The following is a 23,893-nucleotide window of genomic DNA, read 5'->3' as shown; positions in this document are numbered from 1 at the left end:
CCATGAGCAAAGCCCCGTACCCTAAGACAAGCTTCCTCTCCCCATGGGCAGGTTACAAAGAGAGGCCCTGAATTAACTCTATTTTCTTATTTCCTTGTATTCTTGATGCTCTGCCACCTGGGGCCTCACTGACTGGAGAGATACCACCCCTCCCAGGACTAGCCATTTCTTAGAGACAGCAAATGACTCACCCAGGAGCATGCCTTTCTTTTGCAAACCAACCAATCCAGAGTCCATACTCCAAACATTATTGGGTTGAGCCACTATCCCCCTGCCTTAATCACCCCAGGGCCAGGCACTGGATAACTTGGGGGCACCCCTGTGCCCCAGAGCCTGCTGAAATTATTCAAACTAGCCAATCCTAAGCCTGCATACCCTGCTTTTCCCATTCCTTCCTGTAGAACACCCCCAAAAAATGTTTTTGCCATGCTTTCTTCTGGTGCTTCCCCATGTGGCCCTGTGTGGTGTGGCATGCCCCCTCATCTTGGGAGCAGTAAGTAACAAACTATCTTTTCAATGGCAATGGTTTCTTGATCTGTTGGCCTCACCATACCTGAATAAAACTAAATTCTAGGTACATTTTAAAACAGGCCCAAAGAGGGATGAGGACTTCTAAATAGATGCAGCATCATTAAATGGCTACAATCCACAGAGTGGGAGAAAATATTTGCCAGTCATATACCTGATGAGAAGCTTGTATCTAAAATATATAAAGCACTCTTAAAACTCAATAATAAAAAAGACAAATAACCCAATTTTAAAATGGGGAAAGAATATAATAGACATTTCTCCAAAGAAGACATACAACTGGGCAACAAGCATATGAAAAGATGCTTAACAGCATTGGTCATTATGGAAATGCAAAAAAAACTACAATGAGATACCACTTTACCCCAATTGGATGGCTATAATCAAAAAGACAGATAATAACAAGTGTTGATGAGGGTGTGGAGAAATTGGAGCCCTCACATACTGGTAGGAATGTAAAATGGTGCAACCAACTTATGGAAAAAGTCTGGCAGTTCCAAAAAAGGTTAAACATAGAATTATCGTACAGCCCAGTAATTTTACTCTTAGGTATATACTCAAGAGAATTTAAAACGTTCACACAAAACCTTGTACACAAATGTTTATAGCAGCATTGCTCATAATAGCCAAAAAATGGAAACAACCTTAATGTCTACAAACAGATGACTGGATAAGCAAAACATGGTATTATGTGGTAAATGGAATATTATTCAGCAATTTTTAAAACGAATTATTGATAATTCAACTACAGCGTGGTTGAATCTGAAAACAATATGTTGACTGAAAGAAACCAGAAACAGAAGTCTGTGTAATTCCATCTATATGAAATTTCCATAAAAGACAAATCCATAGAGACAGAAGGAAGATTAGTTATTGCCTAGATCTGGAGGGGAAGTGGGAAGTGGGAGATGAGTGCTAAAATGTACAGGGTTTCTTTTTGGTGAAAATATTCTAAAATTGATTATGGTGATGGTTGCACAACTCTGTGAATATACTAAAAACCATTGGTTGTATACTTTAAATGGGTGAATTGTATGGTATGTCAATTATATCTCAGTAAAGTTCTTATAAAAAAAAAAAAGAAAAACTAAATTGCAGGGGGCAGGATTGCAAAGAGCCGTCCTTAGTTCTGAAGCATGCTTGTTGTTTTCATGCACTAATCACCAACTGCCATTTTCTTGTTTATTTGTTCATGGTTACTGCCTGTCTTCCCACTAAAATGTAAGTTCCAGAAGAGCAAGACCTTATCTGTTTTGTCGACCACTGTATTCTCCTCTAGAGCTGGGACACAGTAGGCACTCGATAAATATTCCTTGGATCAATTAATGAATTAATTACTAAGGCCATCTCCACCTTACCCAACTGAAACAATACCACTACAAGGCCCAGAGTAACAAAGTCAGCAGCTTGTTATTGAGGACCTACTGTGTGCTACAAACTTGACAGTCATTATGTCCCTTATTCCTTATATCCCCTTAGACTGTAAGCTCCAAGGAATTGGGCTTAGTGCTTACCACCATATCCCCAGTGGCTACCATAGTGCCAGGCACATAGTAGGTACACGACAAATATTTGATGAATGAACAAATGAACCAGAGCTAGGGTTATTTCATTCATTCAACAAATATTCACTCAACATCCATTGTGTGCCAGGGCAGTGCTGTATCATTTTATCCTTTAAACATCTCTCAGAAGGTCAGGGATTGTCATCCCTATTTTACAAAGAAACTGAGGCTCAGAAAGTGTGGGGAGGGTCTTTCCAAAGACCACATACTTTTTGTGGAGGAATGAGTGAAACTAGTGTCTACCGAGCACCTACTGTATGCCAAGCTATTGACTCACATTATCCCCTATAATTCTCATACGATGACTGTGGGGATGGGATGGAGATGTCCATTTTGGGGATGAGGAAACAGGCTCAGGGAGGTGATGTCAGTTTCCTGGAACCACACAGCCTGTCAGTGACAGAGCACCAGCCGCGCAGGAGTGCCTAACAGCTAAGAGTTTCCTTTTTCCTCTCATCACCTCGCCCCTGGAGCAGCTGACGCTATGTTCCCCAGGGAGGCCACACTCACTCCCGGCAGTTGCTGTCGTAGCTGAAGACACATTTCTGAAGACTGTCCAGGGTCATGAGGCTGACATGCTCAAACATGTCAAGGGAGACTTCTGAGCCCTCTGCCAAGCGCCGCCATTTAGCCTGGAAGAGAAAGACGCGTGGCAAATGGGTATGGAGACCACAGACCTTCAGCCAGGCTGACAATGACCCAGCTGCAAGTTCACTACAAGACCACTTTATAGATAAAGGAAGTGAGGCTTCCTGGCATCACATGGTTTGCCCATGAGCTGGAGCCTGGACCAGCCTCACTACCAGGATACCCTCTTCCCAAGAAACCTTGGGACTCACATGCATGATACTGGTGCACTGGTTGAAGATCTTCATGTAGGGCTTCAGTATGTCAAAGTGGAAGGCAGGTGTCAGCAGGCGGCGGTGCTGGCTCCACTTGTCACCTTTGCTGAGCAACAGCCCATCTCCTGAACCCAGAAGACCAAGGTTAAGGACCTCACCAAGAAACCCCACACCCTGCCCCCTCTTTCCTGAAGCCCCAGCTCCAGGCTACCCAGTCCCGAGCTCACCCAGCCAAGGTTTCAGAAAGCCATAGAAAAGGTCATCCTTGGGGGCAACGGCAGCTGTGGAGAGAGAAGAGTTGATGATGTCTCCAGAGTTCTGACCCTTGACCTCTGCTTATGACCTCCTTGGGCCTCCGCTTTGGGCTCTCACCTCCCACGTCACCCCTCCAGTCCAATCCTCCACACCTGCCCCAAAGAGAGCCTTATAACATGCTGATCTGAACATGAGCCTTCCCTGCTCAAACACCTCCCATGGCTCCCTAAAACCTTTGTAAAAAAGTTCAAGCTCAGGCTAGCACTGAAGGCCCTGCCCTATCTTGCTGCCGTATGCCTCTCCCATCTCATCCTTCAGCATACACCAAATAACCCCACACGTTGTCCCTCACTTCCAAACCTTTGCCCAGGCTGTGCTCTCTCTCCAGTATGGCTTTCTTCACCTGATTCTTCTCCTAATCCACCCCCTCTTTTCTGCCAACTCAGGCCATCTGAATTACACCTCCTGTGCTCCCAGCCTCCAGCCTCGCCCTTTCCAGTCTGTCCCATACCCTAGACCCAGGGGGATCTTACTTGACTCTAGATCTGACCATGTCCCTTTCTGCCCACACACCCATCAGCCTCAAGCACAGCTGCTCAGCCCATTTATAAAGCCTTGAATGACCTATTCCAGTCCAGACCATTCTCAGAACACCTCTATCCACCACAACCACCCCTCCCCGCACACACCCAACTTGCTAACATCATAGAACTTGTCTCAGGTCCTTAAAAAGCTGTGTTCTCTCTCTGTTCTGAGTCTTTCCACCAGGTGCCCTCTCTGCCTCAAACACTCTTTCCTCATTCTTCCAGTCTCTGCTTAGATGCCATTCCCTCGCCCACCAATCACTCTGGATTGTATCCATCCAGTTACAAGCCCTTTGAAGGGAGGGACCTCGTTGATCACTAACATATTGGTGCTAAATAAATTTTTATTGTATGAATGAATTAACCAATCAAAGGATGAATGAATGAAAACTATCAATGGGTAGATGGATGGATGGTTGAATGGTTGGATGGATGGATGGATGGATGGATGGATGGATGGATGGATAGATGGATGGATGATGGGTGGGTGGGTGGTTGGATGGATGAGTGAATGCATTCCCTTTCTATGTGCTGAATAGATCTGGGACAGAATGGGCAGGGTCCAGGAAGGAAGTACCTGAAACTCAAGTGATGTCACTTTTACCTGAGATATGATTCAGCCACCTACACACACACACTCCCCAGGCATTGGCCAATTGTATGCACAATCATCTGTCCACTCGTTCTCCCATTCTACACACCTCTGCTGCCACCCTTCTGTGCCCAACCCGTGCTGGGCAATGCTGGGGCCCCAGAGATGGCTCAGCTCCACACCCTGCCTGGAGGAGCTCTGGATGTAGTGGGAAAGGGAAGCAGAGGCATGCCATGTAATTGGCAAGAAGGTAGAATGTGTGCCAGGAGCAGAGGGAGGCACAGAGAAAGGACTGCTAGAAGTCAAGGCAGACTTCCAGGAAGAGGCAGCTTTGGAGGAGGAGGTGGGAGTCTAGTCACTCCTCTCCTCTCTGGGCTCTGGACTCCACACTAGGCCCTTCAGGGGTCTTTCTGACACACAGACTTGTCCAATGACTATCCTGCTCAAACACCTCCCATGGCTCCCTAACACCCCCAAGATAAAACACAAGCTCCTTCACTTTGTACATAGGTGCTCTGAGTCCAGCTCCTGTCTCATTTCCTACTTCTCCCTACACGTCATCTTCACTCCAGACACCCCAAGTCACCTGAATTCCCCTGACACTTTCACACATCTGCACTTTTGCACTTAGGACCCTCTACCTGGGACCTCTCATCAGGCAAACTCCTATGCATCCTTCAAAGCCCAATTTCACTGATGCCTCCTCCAGGAAGCCTTCTCCAAACCTTCTCTCCAGTTGAACCCTTGCTCTGCCATCCTCAGGTCCCTCCTCTAATCCAACCCTCAGCACTAAATGCCAGGAGAGCCTATGTCCAGGCTACCTCTCCCATCAAGTTCCCCTCCAGTAACAAGGAGATGGTAACATCTACCCTGAAGAAGGTCATATAAGAAAAGCCCCCACAAGTGCCCAGCAGGAAGCTGCATATTACTGTGGTTGAGAGCTTGGCCTCTGGGCCGGCCAGGTCTGGGTTCAAATCCCAGCCCTAATTGGTTGTGTAAACTTGGGCAAGAAAATGGAACAATCTTGCCTACCTCATGGCAACCCTACAAAAACTCAATGAACTAATGTGCTCCTGGCACACAGTAGGTGCTCATTAAATATTCATGCACATAAATGAATAACTAACCAACTGTTGGCTATTTTTACTACTGTGACTATAATTATTGCTCAGTGGTGTCAGAAACTTGTGAGATGAATATCTGGGTGCCCAGCTCACAGCAGAACCCTAATAGGGAAAAATGAATGCACAGACACCATGGAAAACAGTTTGGTGGTTCCCTGAAAAGTTAGACATAGAGTTCCCATATGACCCCACAATTCTACAACTAGGTACCTACCCAAGAGAAATGAAAATATATGTCCAAAACTTGTACACACATGTTCATAGCACCATTATTCATAAGAGCCAAAAGGTAGAAACAACCCAAATGTATGTCAGCAGATGAATGGATAAGCAAATATGGTATATCCATACATCCATACAATGAAATATTACTCAGCCTTAAAAAAGAATGAAGTCCTGATCATTGCTACAATGTGGATGAACCTCAAATCTATTCTGAGTGAAAGTCAGCTGCAAAGGACCACATTTTGCATAATTCCTTTCCTATGATATATCCAGAAAAGGAAAATCCATAGGGACAGAAAGTATTTACCAGTGGATGAAGAGAAGGGGGAATGGAAAGTGATAACATCATTATGGAGTGTTTTATGGGGTGATGAAAAGGTTTTGAAACTAGGGAGAGGTGACAGTTGCACAACACTGTGAACACACTAAATACCTTACACTTTAAAATAAGTAATTACTGGGTCGTATGGTAGTTCTATTTTTAGTTTTGTAAGGAAACTCCATACTGTTCTCCATAGTGGCTGTATCAATTTACATTCCCACCAACAGTTCAAGAGTGTTCCCTTTTCTCCACACCCTCTCCAGCATTCATTGTTTCTAGATTTTTTGATGATGGCCATTCTGACCGGTGTGAGATGATATCTCATTGTAGTTTCGATTTGCATTTCTCTAATGATTAATGATGTTGAGCATTCTTTCATGTGTTTGTTGGCAATCTGTATATTTTCTTTGGAGAAATGTCTATTTAGGTCTTCTGCCCATTTTTGGATTGGGTTGTTTGTTTTTTTGATATTGAGCTGCATGAGCTGCTTGTAAATTTTGGAGATTAATCCTTTGTCAGTTGCTTCATTTGCAAATATTTTCTCCCATTCTGAGGGTTGTCTTTTCGTCTTGTTTATGGTTTGCTTTGTGGTGCAAAAGCTTTTAAGTTTCATTAGGTCCCATTTGTTTATTTTTGTTTTTATTTCCATTTCCCTAGGAGGTGGGTCAAAAAGGATCTTGCTGTGATTTCTGTCATAGAGTGTTCTGCCTATGTTTTCCTCTAAGAGTTTGATAGTGTCTGGCCTTACATTTAGGTCTTTAATCCATTTGAGTTTATTTTTGTGTATGGTGTTAGGGAGTGTTCTAATTTCATACTTTTACATGTACCTGTCCAGTTTTCCCAGCACCACTTATTGAAGAGGCTGTCTTTTCTCCATTGTATATTCTTGCCTCCTTTATCAAAGATAAGGTGACCATATGTGTGTGGGTTTATCTCTGGGCTTTCTATCCTGTTCCATTGATCTATATTTCTGTTTTTGTGCCAGTGCCATACTGTCTTGATTACTGTAGCTTTGTAGTATAGTCTGAAGTCAGGGATCCTGATTCCTCAAGCTTATTTTTCGTTCTCAAGATTGCTTTGGCTATTCGGGATCTTTTGTGTTTCCATACAAATTGTGAAATTTTTTGTTCTAGTTCTGTGAAAAATGCCAGTGGTAGTTTGATAGGGATTGCATTAAATCTGTAGATTGCTTTGGGTAGTAGAGTCAGTTTCACAATGTTGATTCTTCCAATCCAAGAACATGGTATATCTCTCCATCTATTTGTATCATCTTTAATTTCTTTCATCAGTGTCTTATAATTTTCTGCATACAGGTCTTTTGTCTCCTTAGGTAGGTTTATTCCTAGATATTTTATTCTTTTTGTTGCAATGGTAAATGGGAGTGTTCCCACTACTGGGCATATACCCTGAGAAAACCAGAATTCAAAAATAGTCATGTACCACAATGTTCTTTGCAGCTCTATTTACAATAGCCAGGACATGGAAGCAACCTAAGTGTCCATCGACAGATGAATGGATAAAGAAGATGTGGCACATATATACAATGGAATATTACTCAGCCATAAAAAGAAACGAAATTGAGTTATTTGTAGTGAGGTGGATGGACCTAGAGTCTGTCATACAGAGTGAAGTAAGTCAGAAAGAGAAAAACAAATACTGTATGCTAACACATATATATGGAATCTAAGAAAAAAACAAAAAGGTCGTGAAGAACCTAGGGGCAAGATGGGAATAAAGACACAGACCTACTAGAGAATGGACTTGAGGATATGGGGAGGGGGAAGGGCAAGCTGTGACAAAGTGAGAGAGTGGCATGGACATATATACACTACCAAACGTAAAATAGATAGCTAGTGGGAAGCTGCCGCATAGCACAGGGAGATCAGCTCGGTGCTTTGTGACCACCTAGAGGGGTGGGATAGGAAGGGTGGGAGGGAGGGAGACGCAAGAGGGAAGCGATATGGGAACATATGTATATGTATAACTGATTCACTTTGTTATAAAGCAGAAACTAACAACAACAAAAAAAGAATATATATGTGTAACTGAATCACTTTGCTGTACAGCAGAAACTAACACAACATTGTAAATCAACTATACTTCAATAAAACTTTAAAAATTAAAAAAATAAAAAATAAAATAAAATAAAATAAGTAATTATATGGTATGTGATTTCAGCTCAATTTTTAAAATGAATATATGAAAACAAGCTACAACTAAATGCCTGTATATCCTGCCTTGTCTTCTATAAAGCATTTTCACCTACTTTCTCTGTATATCCCAAATGCCCCTTAAAAGATGAAGAAACAGAGGTTCTAAGAAGAGCCATGCCTTCCTCAGGGCCCATCAGCTATGTGGGTTTAAGCCTAGAGGAGCAAACCCCTGAGATGTGGTCCCAAGGAGGCCCCAATAGGGGATGAAATTTAAGACTTAGGACCAGGTCTGTCCAATCTCAGGCAGGCAGGCATGGAGGGGCCCGGACACCTTGGGGCCAGGAGGTCTGACTCCAGGTTGCCTCTCCTGACTCACACAGCCCCACCCTCCCCAAGCTGGAGTCTCCCATCCAGCTCCTCCAGCGGGGGAGGCACTGGATATCCTGCCTGTCCTGAGAGAGGGGAGGGGAGAGGAGAAGAAGAGGCCTGAGCATCTACTAAAGTGCCAAGCTTATGATGGGGGCTCTACTCCCTGGTCTACTTGGGGTCTCATAACCATGCAGGGTGAGACTCAGAAAACAGATGCTCTGAGCTGGTGGAGAGGGGAGGGAGGGGGAAAGAAAGAAAGAAAAAAGATATTAAAAAGGCAGAAGAGAAAAAACCTTTATCAGCACCAACCCACACTATATTACTGACTCTTCACAACCACCTTATTTTACAGATCAGAAACTGAAGCCCTGAGAAGCTAGATGAATTGCTGGGTCACACAGCAAGCACATGCTCCAGCCTGGATTCAAACCCAGCCCACACAAGTCCTGGCCCAGGCCTCTTCCCACAACTTGGTGCCCATCCCTTGGAAGGGTCACCCTTCCCAGGCTCCAGGTTTCCCTCTTTGTTCAGTGGGGATGGTCATTCCCTTACAAATGCAATAATGGGGGACACTGAGGCATGAGGAGGGCAGAGCTGGGAAAGGGAAGGATGGCAGCCCCTTCCTCCTTCATGGCTCAGGGTGCAGCCTTGAAGGTGGTCTCCATACGTGTGTTTGCAGAGACCAAAGCTGAGGCCAGAGGTCCTAAAATTCCTGGAGCTCTTTATTTCCCATCCTTCCTCTCTCAAATGTCCCCTTATGCCTCTGGAGATGCCCAGGTACATGTGAGGCCACCCTGAGGGCCCAGAGCCCCACTTATGAGGAAGATAGTGCTAGACACAGACACATTCAGCGCTAAATGGTTAGGAGTGAGAATGGGAGAGTCTAGAGGAGAGACCTATGGTCTGTCTGGGGGATCAAAGGAGGCTTCCTGGAGGAGAAGGTCTTTAGAGCTGCATGTTGAAGCCTGAGCAAGAGCCTGCCAAGCACACTTGGGAATCCTGCACCTTGAGATAGGTGTGGATGGCAGAAGGGAGAAGCAATCCTTCTACCTCTCCCTCTCTGTCAGTCAGGGCCAGCCTAGGTGAAGAGAGCAGGCTGCAGGCTGCGATAGCCACAGTGGGAGCGTCAGAACCCAAATGATAGGAGTGCCGTGGCTTAAAATTGAGCAACAACCATTTAACAAAAGCCTGGGCAAACAACTGCCTATCCGAACATGTCTGCTCTGACTATGAGAGGTAAACATCCTCTCAAAGTTCCTGGAACTTTCATTGTCACGCCTTTTCCCACACTGTTCCCATTACCTGCATTGTCATTGTGGCTTTGGTAAACTCCTGTTCATCCTTCAAATGGCCCTTCTTCTGGGTAGCCCACCTGCCTAGAAACCCAGGTGGGCTCTGGGAGTTGAGGGTTTCCTCATCACTCAGAGGCCCAGCCCACCTACCCGAGGCGCCCACCAGGGGCTTGATGTAGTCAGGGTGCACCAGCACCAACAGTGGCAGGACAGGTCCTATCCACACCAGGATCACGTGGTGCATGCTGTCCAGCACCTTCTTCTCATCTTGGAGGCCTGTCTCATTCGGGAGATACTGCAGAGGGTGGCAGAGAAGGGTAGTGAGAAGGTGTCCAGCCCTGGCTTCCCCCAGCCCTTCCCTCCCACCACTTCCCCTGCCCTCAAAACAAGCCGGGAAGAGCTGTATGATTGTGGGCAGTTGGCCGCACCTGAGTCTCCATTCCCTCATCTGAAAACTGGGGGAAAAGTCAACTCCCATTCTGATGGTAGTTGAGAGGATTCATGGAATAGCAAAGTGGAAGAGCCCCAGCACAGGGCCTGACACACGGCTGGTGTTCAAGAAATAAAAGCAGTAAGAGTAAACACAATAATGATAACGGTTGGCACTTATCTAATACCTCTATGTTCGTAATAAAATATTACTAGTATTGTTCTCTTTAACACATACACATGCTTGCAGTTGGGTGCTGCCGTGGGCATTTTTCAGATATTCAACCCACACAAGAACCCTATGATGTAGTTGCTACTATTTTCCCCATTTTGCTTTACTCAGAAGGGTCAAATGATTTGTCTTAAGTTACAGGTGAGTAAAGGGACTGTCCTGGTTTGGTCTTCCCTAGAAGCAGGACCTGAGACAAGGGTTCTAGGGCAAGCAGTTTATTTGGGGGGTGATCCCCAGAAACATGGGTGGGGAGAGGAGAAGTGAGATAGACAGGGAAGGCAGCCAGCAAAGAGTTGTCAAGGGAATTACTCCCATGGGCAACTGGGGCTCAGTCCCATTGGGGACCTCTGGGGGACATCCATCTCAGAGTCAACCCACCTGAGGGTGAGGGGGCTGAGGTGTTTTTATACCAACTCCCCTAGTCCCATAATCACCGGCTGAGGTTGAAGTTCACAGTCCGCCCGTGCAGAGTGGGCTTCAGCTGCTAGTGAAAGCCCTAGAACACAGGTGCTAGCAGCTAGAAGTCAGCCCACTGAAGCCAGAAATGGGCCAAGAGGATGTGCGCAGACACTGGCATCACCTGCCATAGTGGTAAAGCCAGGATTTGAACACAAGCCCCCAAGCTCCAAAACACCTGCTCTTAACCAACATGTTCTATGAGGCAGAGCACTTCAGGCTCAATGTCAGATGGATCTGAGCTCAAATCCACCCTCAGCAGCTGTGTGATCTTGGGCAAGTCACCTAACCTCTCTGAGCCCCAAAGATCGAATCCATAATATAGGGCAGGTCTATCCCTATTTCATAGGCTATGAGAATTGGGAGAGCTCAGATATAAAGAAGCCTAACCCAGTGCCTGGCCAGGGGTAGGGTCCAGCAATTGTAGAATGAATGAATGAATGAACAAATGACTCCTCTCTGGTTTCTGTGTCTCCTTCTTGATCACGTTCAGCCCTGAGCCTGTCCATACCCAAGGGAGATCATGGCATCATCCAGGTCTCATGGTCTGGGAGGCAGGATGGGCCCACGGGGTCAAGGCTGGACTTCAGAACTGGCACTGGCCAACCGCCCATGGCACCAGAGCCTGGCCACTATTTCCAGGACCACCATCCATGCCAGAGGGCTTCCTGGAGTAAGGGCATTGGATATGGGGCATGAAAAATGAGTAGAAGTTCATCCAACAGAGAAGGATATTCTGGGCAGAGGGCACAGTTTCGGCAAAGGCCATGGAGGTGGAAAGTCAGAGCCTTGTTCCAGGAGCAGAAAGTCATTCTATGGGACTAGAGGGAGATGGTAGAACAGGTGAGGAGGGTGGGGTTTGGAGTCTAAAGGGACTTGAACTCCAGCTGAGAAGCTGGGACTTTCTCAGGACAGCAATGGGGAGCCATGGAGGGTGTGTGAGCAGGGGAGGGACATGGCTGGATTCAAGAATCCTTCTGGGACCAGGATGAGGGATGGACTGAAGGAGTAAGACTAAAGGCAGGACCCCAGTGAGGAGGCTGGACCATGGAACAGCAGGAGAGGAGGAGGCCTGAGCAGTGGTTGGAGAATGGAAAAGAGGGAGGAGATTCAGGCACAAACAGCCAAAACTTGGTGAGTGCTGGCTCCAGGAGGATAATAAAATGAATGTTTCTTGCACTATTGAGTGGAAATGTGTCTCCTGCTTCCTTCTTCGGAGACACTCACTCCAAGCAGTATCTGAAATGTGTCTAGAATCACTTGATACTTCCAGTCTCCGCAGGACCCAGGAATTGAGCACATACATCCACCACGGTGTAGCAGGCTCAGTGCCCAGCATGCCACAGACACAACTTCAGGAATCGTTGAAACAGTCCCACGAGATTATTAGGAATGATTATAGTTCCACGTTGCAGATGAGTCAACTGAGGCACAGGGAGGTGAAATAGCTTGCTCAGGGTCACACAGGCAGCACATGGTAGAGACTGGCAAGTCCACACTGATGACCACTGCCCCAAACTGCCTCTCCAAAGTCTTCCTCCAAGTTCAGCATGAGGCCTGAACCAGGAAGGTCTCCACAACTGTCCCTCAGTTTCATTTAGGCCTGGAAGGGGGAATCAGCTGAGTCCAGCAGGGAAATAGGGGCTGGACTCTGGCCCCAAAAGCCTCAGCACCCTCAAGAGTCAGACTTTCTCTCTTCTGACCTCTGAAGCCCTTTTAGAAAAGTCCAGCCTTTCTCATCCAGAAGCTAGAGGGGCAAGGGTAGACAGCTAAGATCAGGGACACTGGAGCCAGACAGCCTGGGTTTAAACCCAGACGCTGCCACTTACGAGCTCTGTGACCTAAGGCCAGCTACTTAACCTCTCTGCGCCATAGTATTCTCTGGAGAAAAATGGAGATAGTCACAGGACCTACCTTCTAAGACTGTCAAGAGGACCAAATGAGTTAATATTTATAAAGTGCCTGAAATAATACTTGGAATATATATGTGAAATAAGAAATGAAATGAAAGAAAAGGGTTAGAATCCTCACCTGGGACCACAGCATTAAAGAGGAAGAGAGAGTGTGTGAAACCACATTGGGGGGTAGGTGAAGCAACAAAATCTACAAGGGTGCCTCGCCTCCCACTCTGGGATTTCACAAGCACTGGTACCTGTGGCTACAGCAATAGCCTGGAATTGTAGAGAGAACTTTAGAGTCAGCTCTGCGTCATCCAAGCTGTGTGATCCTGGGTTCCTGCTTGCCCTCTCTGAACCTCAGTCTCACTCAGATCCTGTAAAATGGGTCTGTTCATGGCTCCAACCAGATTCTTGGGGGGATGAGGGAAGCCAGCAGGTCCATCATCCTTACTGAACATCTGTACCTGCCCTGCCCTGCCCAGCCCACCTGCCCAGCCACACACACCATGCCCAGGTGGCCCAGCAGCCAGCTGCGCCGGGGCGGCTGGGGGAAGCAGCGCAGTCGGCAGCAGGTGATATAGAAGTGCCAGCAGAGCCTCAGGAACTGCAGCAGCAGACGGAAGAGGAAGAAGAGCAGGGAGAGAAGGAGCCCGGACAGGGCATACAAACGGAACGCCGTCTTCTCCAGTCCCAGGAGGTGCAGCAGGTTCTCTGTGATGGGCAGCATCCTGGGGGGACACATAGGGTGGGGGTCAGTGCAGGCGGGAACCACCCTCTGGGCACATGTATGCCGTACACATGATGACCTGCGGAGCCGAGCGTGATGTGCCCGGCACGTAGTAGGCACTCAATACATGTAAGTCCCAGACACCAAGGATGCTTCTTCCCAGAGCAGTGACCTCCAGCCAGCTGGCCCCACCCATATGCCCTCAGCCTTGACTTCTCAGGGCATCCCTCCCAACTTCTCTGCCCGTGCACAGGTGGCCAGAGTATTAGAAAACTGAAACAAACTTCTTCCCCTCCTCCTTGCCAAAAGTAGCTCTCAATCAATGACTGATGAGTGTTGCTGGATAAATAATCCAGCTCCTTCTTTCCAGTGCAATGACCCTGAGGTGTGGGTTCTGCATGCACTGCTAGGGTTCCCCAGCAGGATTAAACTCCAGCTGCCCACAAGAGAAACTTTCTCTGTTAGCTGCCTCCTTTCCCCTGTCTTACTTCCCTCTTCTTCTTCTTCTCCTTCCCCTCCCCCTCCTCCTCCTCTTTCTTCTTCTTCTTCTTCTCTTCCTCCTCCTCCTTCTTTTTTTAATTGAGGTAAAACTCACATGATATAAAATGAAGCATTTTAAAGTGAGCAATTCAGTGGCATTAATACATTCACAATGCTGTGCAACCACCACTTCTATCTAGTTCCAAAACATTTCCATCACCCCAAAAGGAGAACGCGTCTCCATTTAGCAGTCCACTCCCCGCTCCCCCCACCCCTGAAAACCACTAATCTTTTTTCTGTCTCTACAGATTTGCCTATTCTGGACATTTCATATAAAGGGAATCATACACAGTGACTTTTCATGTCTTTTGTGGCTTCCTTCACTCAGAATGAGGTCTTCAAGGTTCATCCACTTTGTAGCATGTATCAGTGCTTCATTGTAAGAATTTATCACATTTTGTTTATCCATTCATCTATTGGACATTTGGGCTGTTTCCACCTTTTGGCTACTATGAAATGTGCTGCTATGACCATGCATGTATATGTATTTGTTTGAGTCCCTGTTTTCAATTCTTTTAGGTTCACTGCCTTCTCCCTTATTGGTCTTTTCCGTGATCACTTCCCACATAAACTACTTGCACTCAAATCCTTGCCCTAGCGCCAGCTCCTGAAGGAACCAAAACAGAGTGGGTGTGTAGCAATAATATTAATAACACAGTGACCAGGTATAGAGCGCTTACTACCTGCCACGCACCACCATCAGGGTGGTGCCTCATTGCATGGAATCTTAAAGCAATCCTTGAAGGCAGGTCCCGTCATTCTCTCCATTTTCAAGACAATTCAAGCTCAGTGCCTCCAACTCACGGGAGTTGGGAGCTGGCAGGGGTCCCCTGAACCCCCACCAAGGCCAACCTCAATCAATTTGAGGGCCCATGGACCTCAGACGACACCAAGGAGACTGCTGAAAATGCTCAGGTCCTGCTCTCATCAATCTTTTCCACTCAATCCTATGAGCCAAGGGTTCCCTCTGTGCTCCCACCTCCCTGGGCAACACAGCTAAAGAAACCCTGCACTGCAGGTTCTCACCTGTGTCCTCAACGCCCACCCACCCCTGCCAGGGGTGCTCCCCCCCGCCCCGCCAGGGCCTCCAACCCACTGGCTCTTCCACCAGCCAAAGTCCAACCACATCATCCAGGCAGAGGTGAAGTTTCTATTGGTTGCTGTGTCCTGGGAAAGCAGGTGGATGGGTCATTACCAAATGTGGAGGACCCCATTGGAATGGTCTGACTTACAAGGCAGATGACATGACGACTCATTAGGATGGCTACTATCAAAGAAAGAAAGTAAGAAAGTAACAAGTGTTGGCAAGGATGTGGAGAAATTGGAAACCTATGCATTGCAGGAGTGAATGTAAAATGCTGCAGCCATGCTGTGGAGAACAGTGTGGTGATTCCTCAAAAAATTAAACATAGAATTACCATATGTTCTAACAATCCCACTTCTGGGTAGATCCCTAAAAGAAGTGAAAGCAGGGACTCAAACAGATATTGCACACTCATGTTCATGGTGCAACTATTCGCAATAGCCAAAAAGTGAAAGCAACCCAAGCATCCATCAATGAAAAAATGGATAAACGAAATGTGGTCCATTCATACAGCAGAATATTATGCAGCCTTTAAAAGGAAGGAAATTGTAACACATGCTACAACATCGATGAACCTTGATGACATTATGCTAAATGAAATAAGCCAGACACAAAAGGACAAATACTGTATAATTCCACTTGTATGAGGTCCCCGGACTGGTCAAATTCATAGACACAGAAAGGAGGATGGTGGTTGCCAGGGTCTGGGGGAGGGGGAAATGGTGAGTTAATGTTAACAGGTACAGGGTTTTAGCTGGGGAAGATGGAAAAGTTCTGGAGATGGATGGTAGTGATGGTTGCACAACAATGTGAATGTCCTTAATACCACTGAACTGTACACTTAAATGGTTAAAATGGTCAATGTTATGTGTATTTTACCACAGTTAAAATCTTTTTTAAAATACAGAAAGCCTGATGTAGGCAATATGCCCTCTGGAGGGCTGGATGGGGGAGGGGGAGGGGTGGGGAGTAAGCAACCTTCCAAAATGAAACACAGAGAGCTCCAAGTCACGAGTCCCAGGCATATGTTCTGAACTAAGACCACTGATGTGCAATTGGGCTGCCTGTCCCATGGGCAGCTCTAGGTGACACACTCCACAGGAAGTAGCCATGAGTATTTATTTCTCTACCAATTTAACGATGGGTAATGATTTTCCCCAGCAATATCGGGGAAGACAGCCAGCAGTTACTACTAAGAATTGTGACCTTCCTCTGGCTTCCACAGGTCAGGACTTCCACTAAGGGTTCTACATGCTTCTCTTCAGCATTCAGTTGGCAAATCATTTCTGAGCCCCTGCTATGTGTGTGACTCTGTTCTAGGCATGGGGATATAATGATGGCAGGACAGACATGGCCCTGGCCCTTAGGGGTGGTGACCACCAACAGACATGCTAGGACACCACAGAAAGGCTACATGTTCTGAAGAAGGTAAAGTGGGGATGGGGGAGTGGCTGAATATTGGCCCCCCCCCATTGATATCCCATTCTAATCCCTAGAACCTGCGACCTTATATGGAAAAATCTTTGCAGGTGGGATTAAGGTAAGGATCTAGAGATGGGGAGATGATCCTGGATTGTCCAGGTGGGTCCTAACTGGAATCACAAGTGTCCCTCTAAGAGAGAGGCAGAGGGAGCTGAGGACCCGAGTTCAATCCCTGGTCAGGGAACTAAGATTCCGTAAGCCCTGAGGCGCAGCCAAAGAAAGAGACTGAGAGAGAGGCAGAGGGAGATTTGGCACACAGAAGAGAAGGCCGTGTGAAGACAGAGGTAGGGGATTGGGGTGATGCAGCTACAAGCCAAAGAACACCTGGAGCCCCCAGAAGCTGGAAGAGACAAGGAAGGATCCTCCCCTAGAGCCTTCGGAAGGAGTGTGGGCCTGCCAACACCTGGATTGCAGACTTCTGGCCTCCAAATCCAAGAGCTAATAAATTGTGTTGTTTTAAGCCATCCAGTTCACGGAAATCTGTTACAGCAGCCACAGGACACTAACCCTCAGAGTAAGAGGATGGGGAGCAATTCTTTTAGATGAAGTGGTCCAGGGAGGCCTCTCTGGAGAGGGGTACCTGGGCAGAGGCCTGAGTGAAGTGAGGAACCTATATGAAGGGGGCTTTCTTACTAAATATGCACACACACACACACCATAAGCAGCTGGGTTCTAATCCTAACTCCTCCACTGACTGCTTTTACTGTCACCCCCAGCTCCCCATATGGAACTGGGGGTAGCTGTAAGAGATGATCTCTGAGTCCACCATGGTATGACCTTTCCTGTGTGTGGTCTGGAGTGGAGGGATGGGGTAGGGGTCACCATCCTGGCAGGCCCAAGACTTCTGGGGGTGGGCTGAAGTCAACATATTCAGCCAACAGGTCACATGGGTCACATCTAACCCCTGGGCAACCTGGCTGTAGTCTGGCTTCCACCCCATCCACTACAGATACCTTTCTAAAGGCCTGTCATTCCTCTGCTCTAATTCCCCCCATGGCTCCCCACTCCCCCCAGCCTGGTATCCAAAGCCCTTTGGGAGGTGAACCCTGCCCATCCTCCACCTCAGCCACAAAGATACCCTTTCTCAGTCTGTTTTGGACCCCCCTTTCTTCACCCAATTTGTAAATGTTGGTGTTCCTTAGAGCTTGGTCCTGGGTGGTCTCCTCTCCCTCTGTGCACACCTCCTGAGGATCTCACCCCCTCCCATGGCCTCCGTGACTCGTCTCTGAGGTGCCTCCCATGTCTCGGTGGCCCCCTTGATAGGTCCAGCCACCTCCTGGATATTCCCCCAGGGGTATCAGATTCACCTCACCCCCTACCTCCCTCCTTCCTCCTCCGTTCGATCTGTTGCCATCTCCTGCCAGTCGTCCATCCTAAACATCTTTCACATCCATTCATTTCTCTCCATCCATCATGGGTCGATGTAAAGTCTCTCCATCAATCGATGTCAAGTCACCACTGTGGTAGCCTCCTCCCATCGGTCCCCTGAGTTCCATCCTTGGCCCCCAGCAGTCCATTCTCCACACAGCAGTCAGAGGGCTCTTCCTAAAATTAAATCAGACATGACCTTCCCCTTCCTCCTATGCCCCCCCCATTACACTCTGAAAACAATTCAGACTCCTTTCCATGGACCCCATTGCCCTGTGTGGCCTGCCCCTGCTGACGCCTCCAACTCTGTCTCCCACTGCTCTACCCCTCACTCACTCAACTCCGGCCACTCCAGCCGCAGGCCAAGTACATTCCTACCTCAGAGCCTTTGCACATGCTGTTCCCTCCACCCTGCATGCCTCTCCCCCAGCTCTGCCCACACCAGCTTCCCCTCGTCCTCCAGGCCCAGCTCTGCCCTGACAGTCCATTTTGCACTGCAATCATCCACCTCCCTTCCTTTGCTCTCAAAAGAATTATTGAGCACCTGCTGTACGCAGTGACTTTCACAGTCATGCATGCCTTTCATCTTTCCAGTAACCCTCAGAGGAAGTTGGGGGACTTGGAGTCACAGCAAAAGCCCCCACCTCCACGCAGGAAAATCGCAGCTGATATCCTGACCAAAGAGATGTCTTCCTGAAGGATTGAAATGGAAAGGAATTGGAACAAGATAAAGTGTGAGCCCTGAAAAAGGGGTCCCTGCTCCAGGTGGGTGGGTGCATGGGAGGGCCAGAGAAACCCTGTGCCCACCTCACCATCCCTCAGGACAGGTGCAGGCTGCAGTCTTTCCTGAGACAGACACCAGCTCTTCTCCTAGCAGAAAAAACACATGCTGTGGGTCCCCAACTGGCTCTCACCTGGGAGCCTCAGTCTTCTCATCCACAAAATGGGAATAATTGAAAGAGGTCCATCTGATGTTCACGGGAGGAGCTCAGTAAATGGGTGCATTGAGGAAGTCCTCTACTTTCGGCAGCTGGGTTCCTCCTCCCCTCAAACAGAGCAGTTCTGTCCAAACCCCCAAAGAAAGTGCTACAAAAAGTTTTGAGGTGGTGCGGCCGCTGTGGGAAACAATTTGATGGTCCCACAAAAAGTTAAATATAGAATCATCCCATGACCCAGCAATTCCACTCCTAGGTGTATACGCAAAAGAATGGAAAACAGTGACTCAAACCGATACTTGTGTACAAATATTCATAGCAGCACTATTCACAATCACCAAAAGGTGGAAGCAGCCCAAATGTCCATCAACTGGTGATGGATAAATATCATATGGTGTATCTATACAATGGAATATTATTCAGCCATGAAAAGGAATGAAGCACTGACACAGGCTACAACACGGATGAACCTCAAAAACATCAAGCTGAGTGAAAGAAGCCAGACACAAAAGGCCGTTTATTGTATAATCCGGTTTATACAAAATATCCAGACTAGGTAGGAGACAGAAAGCAGATTCGTGGTTGCCAGGGGCTGGGGGGAACGGGAGTGGGGAGTGAGGAGGTCTCCTTTCAGGGTGATGGAAATGTTTTGAAAACAGATACATGTGGTGATTGCACAACATTGGGAATGTACTAAATGCCACAGAATTGTTCACTTTAAAATAGTTATTTTATATTAGATGAATTTTGCCTCAAATTTTTTAAATGCAGAAAAAAAGGTGTTGAGGACCCATGAGAAATTTATCATGGTGGCTGCCTCTGAAAGGAGCCTGCAAAAACTGGGGGCAGGACTGGAAGGGGGGCTTACCTTTCTGTCTCCATCTTTGGGGACTTTGTGATTTTCTATACCCTGAGCACATATTGACCATTCAAAAGTGTTTTAACTATTAAAATTAATTAGTGAATTGTACAAGCCAAAGAATGAACTCGAATGTAAACTATGGACTTTAGTTAATAACAACGTTCTAGGGACTTCCCTGGTGACGCAGTGGTTAAGAATCCGCCTGCCAATGCAGGGGACACAGGTTTGATCCCTGGTCCAGGAAGATCCCACATGCCGCGGAGCAACTAAGCCCATGAACCAGAACTACTGAAGCCCAGCGCGCCCTAGAGCCCGCGCTCCGCAACAAGAGAAACCAATGCAATGAGAAGCCTGCGCACCGCAACGAAGAGTAGCCCCCGCTCGCCACAACTAGAGAAAAGCCCACATGCAGCAACGAAGACCCAACGCAGCCAATAAATAAATAAATAAATAAATAAGTGAAAGATGGGGGAGAAACCTAGCATGTTAAAAATAATAATAATAATATTCTATATTGGTTCATCAAGTGTAACAAATGCACCACACTAATGAGAGATGTTAATAACAGCGGAGTTGAGGGGGTGTGTTGGAACCCTATACTTTCTGGGTAATTTTTCTGTAAACCTAAAACTGCTCTAAAAAGTAAAGTCTGTTAAGATTTAATTAGTTGATAGCACAGGAAACTACATTCAATATCCTGTGATAATGGAAAAGAATATAAAAAAAGAAGGAATATATATGTATAACTTAATCACTTTGCTGTACAGGAGAAATTAACACAACATTGTAAATCGACTATACTTCAATAAAAAATTAATTAGTTGAAATTAATGAAAAATGAATTAAGATGCTTCAATGGGGGGGCATGTTTGGGGATGCAGGCAGTTATTCTCTTTGTTGATCTGGGTGCTGGTGACATGCGTGGGTTCAGTTTGCAAAAACCCCAGTTCTAGAATGTGCACTTTCCTGTATGTATATTACACTTCAACTTTAAAAATTAAAAATAAAATGAAGAGGTGTTTGGGGATTGCATTATTCTTCAAAAATGCATTTTTGGATTCAAATCACAGTTCTGCCCCTCACCAAGGAAGCAGCCTGGAGTGAGTCCAGTCCCCATCCTCAGCATCCCCATTTCCAATCTGTGAAATGGGTTAATAATAAAGGGACCTGCTTCCTAAGGTTGTTTGGGACACTTCAGTGAGATAAGGCTTGGCACATAACATGCAAAATTTCAGCCATTATTCCTATTTCTATTACAATATTGTATAAAAGTGAGACAAATTCAAAGCTGACACTCGCAGGACGCTGTGGGAGGCTGGCATGCCCGTTCCTCTCAGCACCAGCCCCCAATCTCATCCCAGAAGCCAGGCAAGGCTCCCAGCAGCCCCGCCCTGGCAGAGGTGGCCCCGCCCACCCTACTGGGGTAGGCATTATCTGAAGACGGATGTGCCAGTGACTGGCTCTGAGGCCGGCCCACGCCCATGGAGTGCTGGTTTGTCAAGTTAGCCCAGCCACCAAACGGGGACTCGTCATACAAGGCGTGTGGACTCCTGAGCACGAATGCAGCAGCGTGGACCCTGGCCCACCAGAAACCATATATCTGCCTCTTCTTGAGCCACAGGCACTGTACATACTACCTCCACTCCCCACATGGTGGCCTGACAGCCAAGCAGCCAACACTGGCCCCACTGCCCTACATCCCAGCCCTGCTCTCCATTCCCTCTAGCAGCCTGTAGTCAAGACAGCCTGCCCCCTAAGCTGGCTCATGGTACCTTTTCGAACGCCTCTATGCCAAAGGGCTGTCCCACCTAAGACTCATATGTTTCCAAAGTGCCAGACCCCAGAAGTTATGAGCCGGGAGGGGGCCTACCCAAATTTCTGGGGTTCTGAGAGTTTCAGGGAAAGTTATTATGGCAGGGCCAGGTTGACAGACCAGGATGTGGAGGGGTGAGTCTCACCACAGCTTTGGGCATATTTTAGGCATTTGCTTGCAGCTTCTTTGGCCCAAAGGAGATCCTGGCAGAAAAAGAAGCTTAAAAACTACCAGTAATCTAGATCATTCCAGGGTTGCAATTGTCTCTGCCCATCATCTCCATCAAATGTGGCCATGCTTGGATGTGCACCTCGGAAAGGACTCCTTGGAGCTCTGCATCTTAGCTGTGTGACCTCAGGTGAGTGTCTGCACCTCTCGGAGCCTCAACTTCCTCATCCATAAGACAGGAACCATATTACCAACCTCATGGGGCTGAGATGACAATTAAGTGTTTTTTAATGTGCTCAGCTCAGTGCTTCATCAAGGACAGTAAGTCCTTGATCGAAGGTACCTCTCACGGCTGTTGGTACTACCATCACATTCATTATTGTAACTCAGCCACCCAGGATTTCGAGAATCAGGCCCAAGTCTTTCCAGGAAGGAGAGATGGGGTCCCATACCATCTGGATGACTCTTGAATGTCTCCAGAGTCATCCAAACCCCTCTGCGGATACCAACCCAGGTCACAGCTGGACACTAGCCCAAAGCTAATGTTACTGCTCAGAAACCCAAGCTGGGCTATACAGAGAGGCCAGGGCCATCGGAAAGTGCCCAGGATTTTGGGGTCAGCCAGGGCTGGTTTGTTCAAATCCCAGCTCCCCCACTGTCTCCCTCCCACCTCCAGCCTGAGACTTAGCAGCTGGTGGGCCTCAGTTGCTTTGCATGGCCCCTGCTGGCTAGCCCCCCTCTGGTCCAAGGGGGAAGGGCCAGGCCCCTGGGACACCAGGGGGCATTATTTCAAACAAACTTCCAACAAACATCAGCTGGGACCAACTGCAGGACCTCACGCGACCCTCACAGGCAACTGTGGGGACCCAGGCAGGCATCCTCTTTTCATAGAGGGTCAGTTGGAGGCTCTGCGCCTGTGATGTGTGTGAGACTGTGAAGGCGGCGGGACCACAAGCCTAAGGTTCATCAGTGGGACGCACTGCCTCCCCTTTAAGACAATGTGGAGTCGTGAAATCCCAGTGACCCCAATCAGCCTTAAGAAGGCGTCACAAGGCTGGGCTTGGATCCGTCTAAGATGTCCTGATTCGGAGGGGTGTCTTCTTGAGGCCCTTCCCACCATGGACACCCAGAGAGAAGGATACACCCAGGACTCAGAGGCGCACATAGAAGAAACCTCACACAAATGCAGCGACGGTCGGGAACACACACACACACACACACACACACACACACACACACACACACACACACACACACACACACACACACACACACACGTCCCTCACAGGCAGTCCCGTCCTGGTTCCTGGGGATGGGGATTCCCGGGGCCGGCGGTGCCCCCGCTCGCCGCCGCGCGCAGACCCTCGCACCCGCGCTACCAGCCACGGAGCTGGTGCACCTCGGGTTGCCGCTCAGGGCTGAGGCCGCGCTCAGGTTACAATCCGCCCCCCACGCGCGCTCACCCTGCGGGTCTCGGCCTCCCTCCCTCGATCCAGATCCGCCTGAACCGAAACCTCGGCTCTGACCATGCCGTCAGGCGGCCCAGCCCTTTAACCCAGACCAGCCGTCCACAAGGAGAGGTCCGCCCCTGTCACGCCCCTGATCTCAACAGCCTCTGGGCGGGGACCGAGGCGCGGCCTCCAGAGATGGAGAAAACAAGATACTAGAGACATGGAGGCATGGAGAGGGACAGAAAGGGAAAGACAACAGAGGATGAGTTGGAGAGTGACAGGTGGAGAGATGGAGAGAAAGACACAGAGACAGAGACAGACACAGGCAAAGAGACAAAGACTGAAGATACCCAGAGGCCCCAACCATCAGGGTTCCTGCCACCCTGACTCCCTTTAGCGCCCAAATCCCCCTCTGGACCACTCTCTAGTACCCTCCTCCCACACCAGCACCCCTCAGGGCCTCCAGTTCAGGGCCTGCTCCCAAGCTGGGACAGGGGTCCCTAAGCCAGCATCCCTGGTGCCCCACGGGCCACCAGAGCCTCCTCTGGGACCCCAGAAATCTTCAGACTCCACCAGCCCTTGGGAGCCAGCCCCTCT

General features: G+C 48.0%; 1 protein-coding gene across 1 annotated transcript in view; it reads right to left on the bottom strand.

Annotated features, from left to right (window-relative positions):
• The window catches only part of LOC103020472 (ultra-long-chain fatty acid omega-hydroxylase), a 28,819-nt gene extending 5,501 nt beyond the window's left edge, over positions 1-23,318 (bottom strand). The window contains exons 1-6 of the mRNA XM_007173450.2: positions 23,309-23,318; positions 13,372-13,594; positions 10,002-10,146; positions 3,163-3,216; positions 2,933-3,060; positions 2,604-2,725 (exon numbers count right to left, since the gene is read on the bottom strand). Of these exons, the coding sequence (XP_007173512.2) occupies positions 2,604-2,725; positions 2,933-3,060; positions 3,163-3,216; positions 10,002-10,146; positions 13,372-13,593 (671 nt within the window). The 5' untranslated portion in view covers position 13,594; positions 23,309-23,318. The remainder of the gene's footprint in view (positions 1-2,603; positions 2,726-2,932; positions 3,061-3,162; positions 3,217-10,001; positions 10,147-13,371; positions 13,595-23,308) is intronic.
• Between the last annotated feature and the right edge of the window lie 575 nt (positions 23,319-23,893).

Source organism: Balaenoptera acutorostrata, chromosome 2 (assembly GCF_949987535.1).
Source record: "Balaenoptera acutorostrata chromosome 2, mBalAcu1.1, whole genome shotgun sequence".
Lineage (NCBI taxonomy): Eukaryota > Metazoa > Chordata > Mammalia > Artiodactyla > Balaenopteridae > Balaenoptera > Balaenoptera acutorostrata.
The sequence above is the reverse complement of the archived record's forward strand: the minus strand, read 5'-3'. Positions and strand labels throughout refer to the sequence as shown.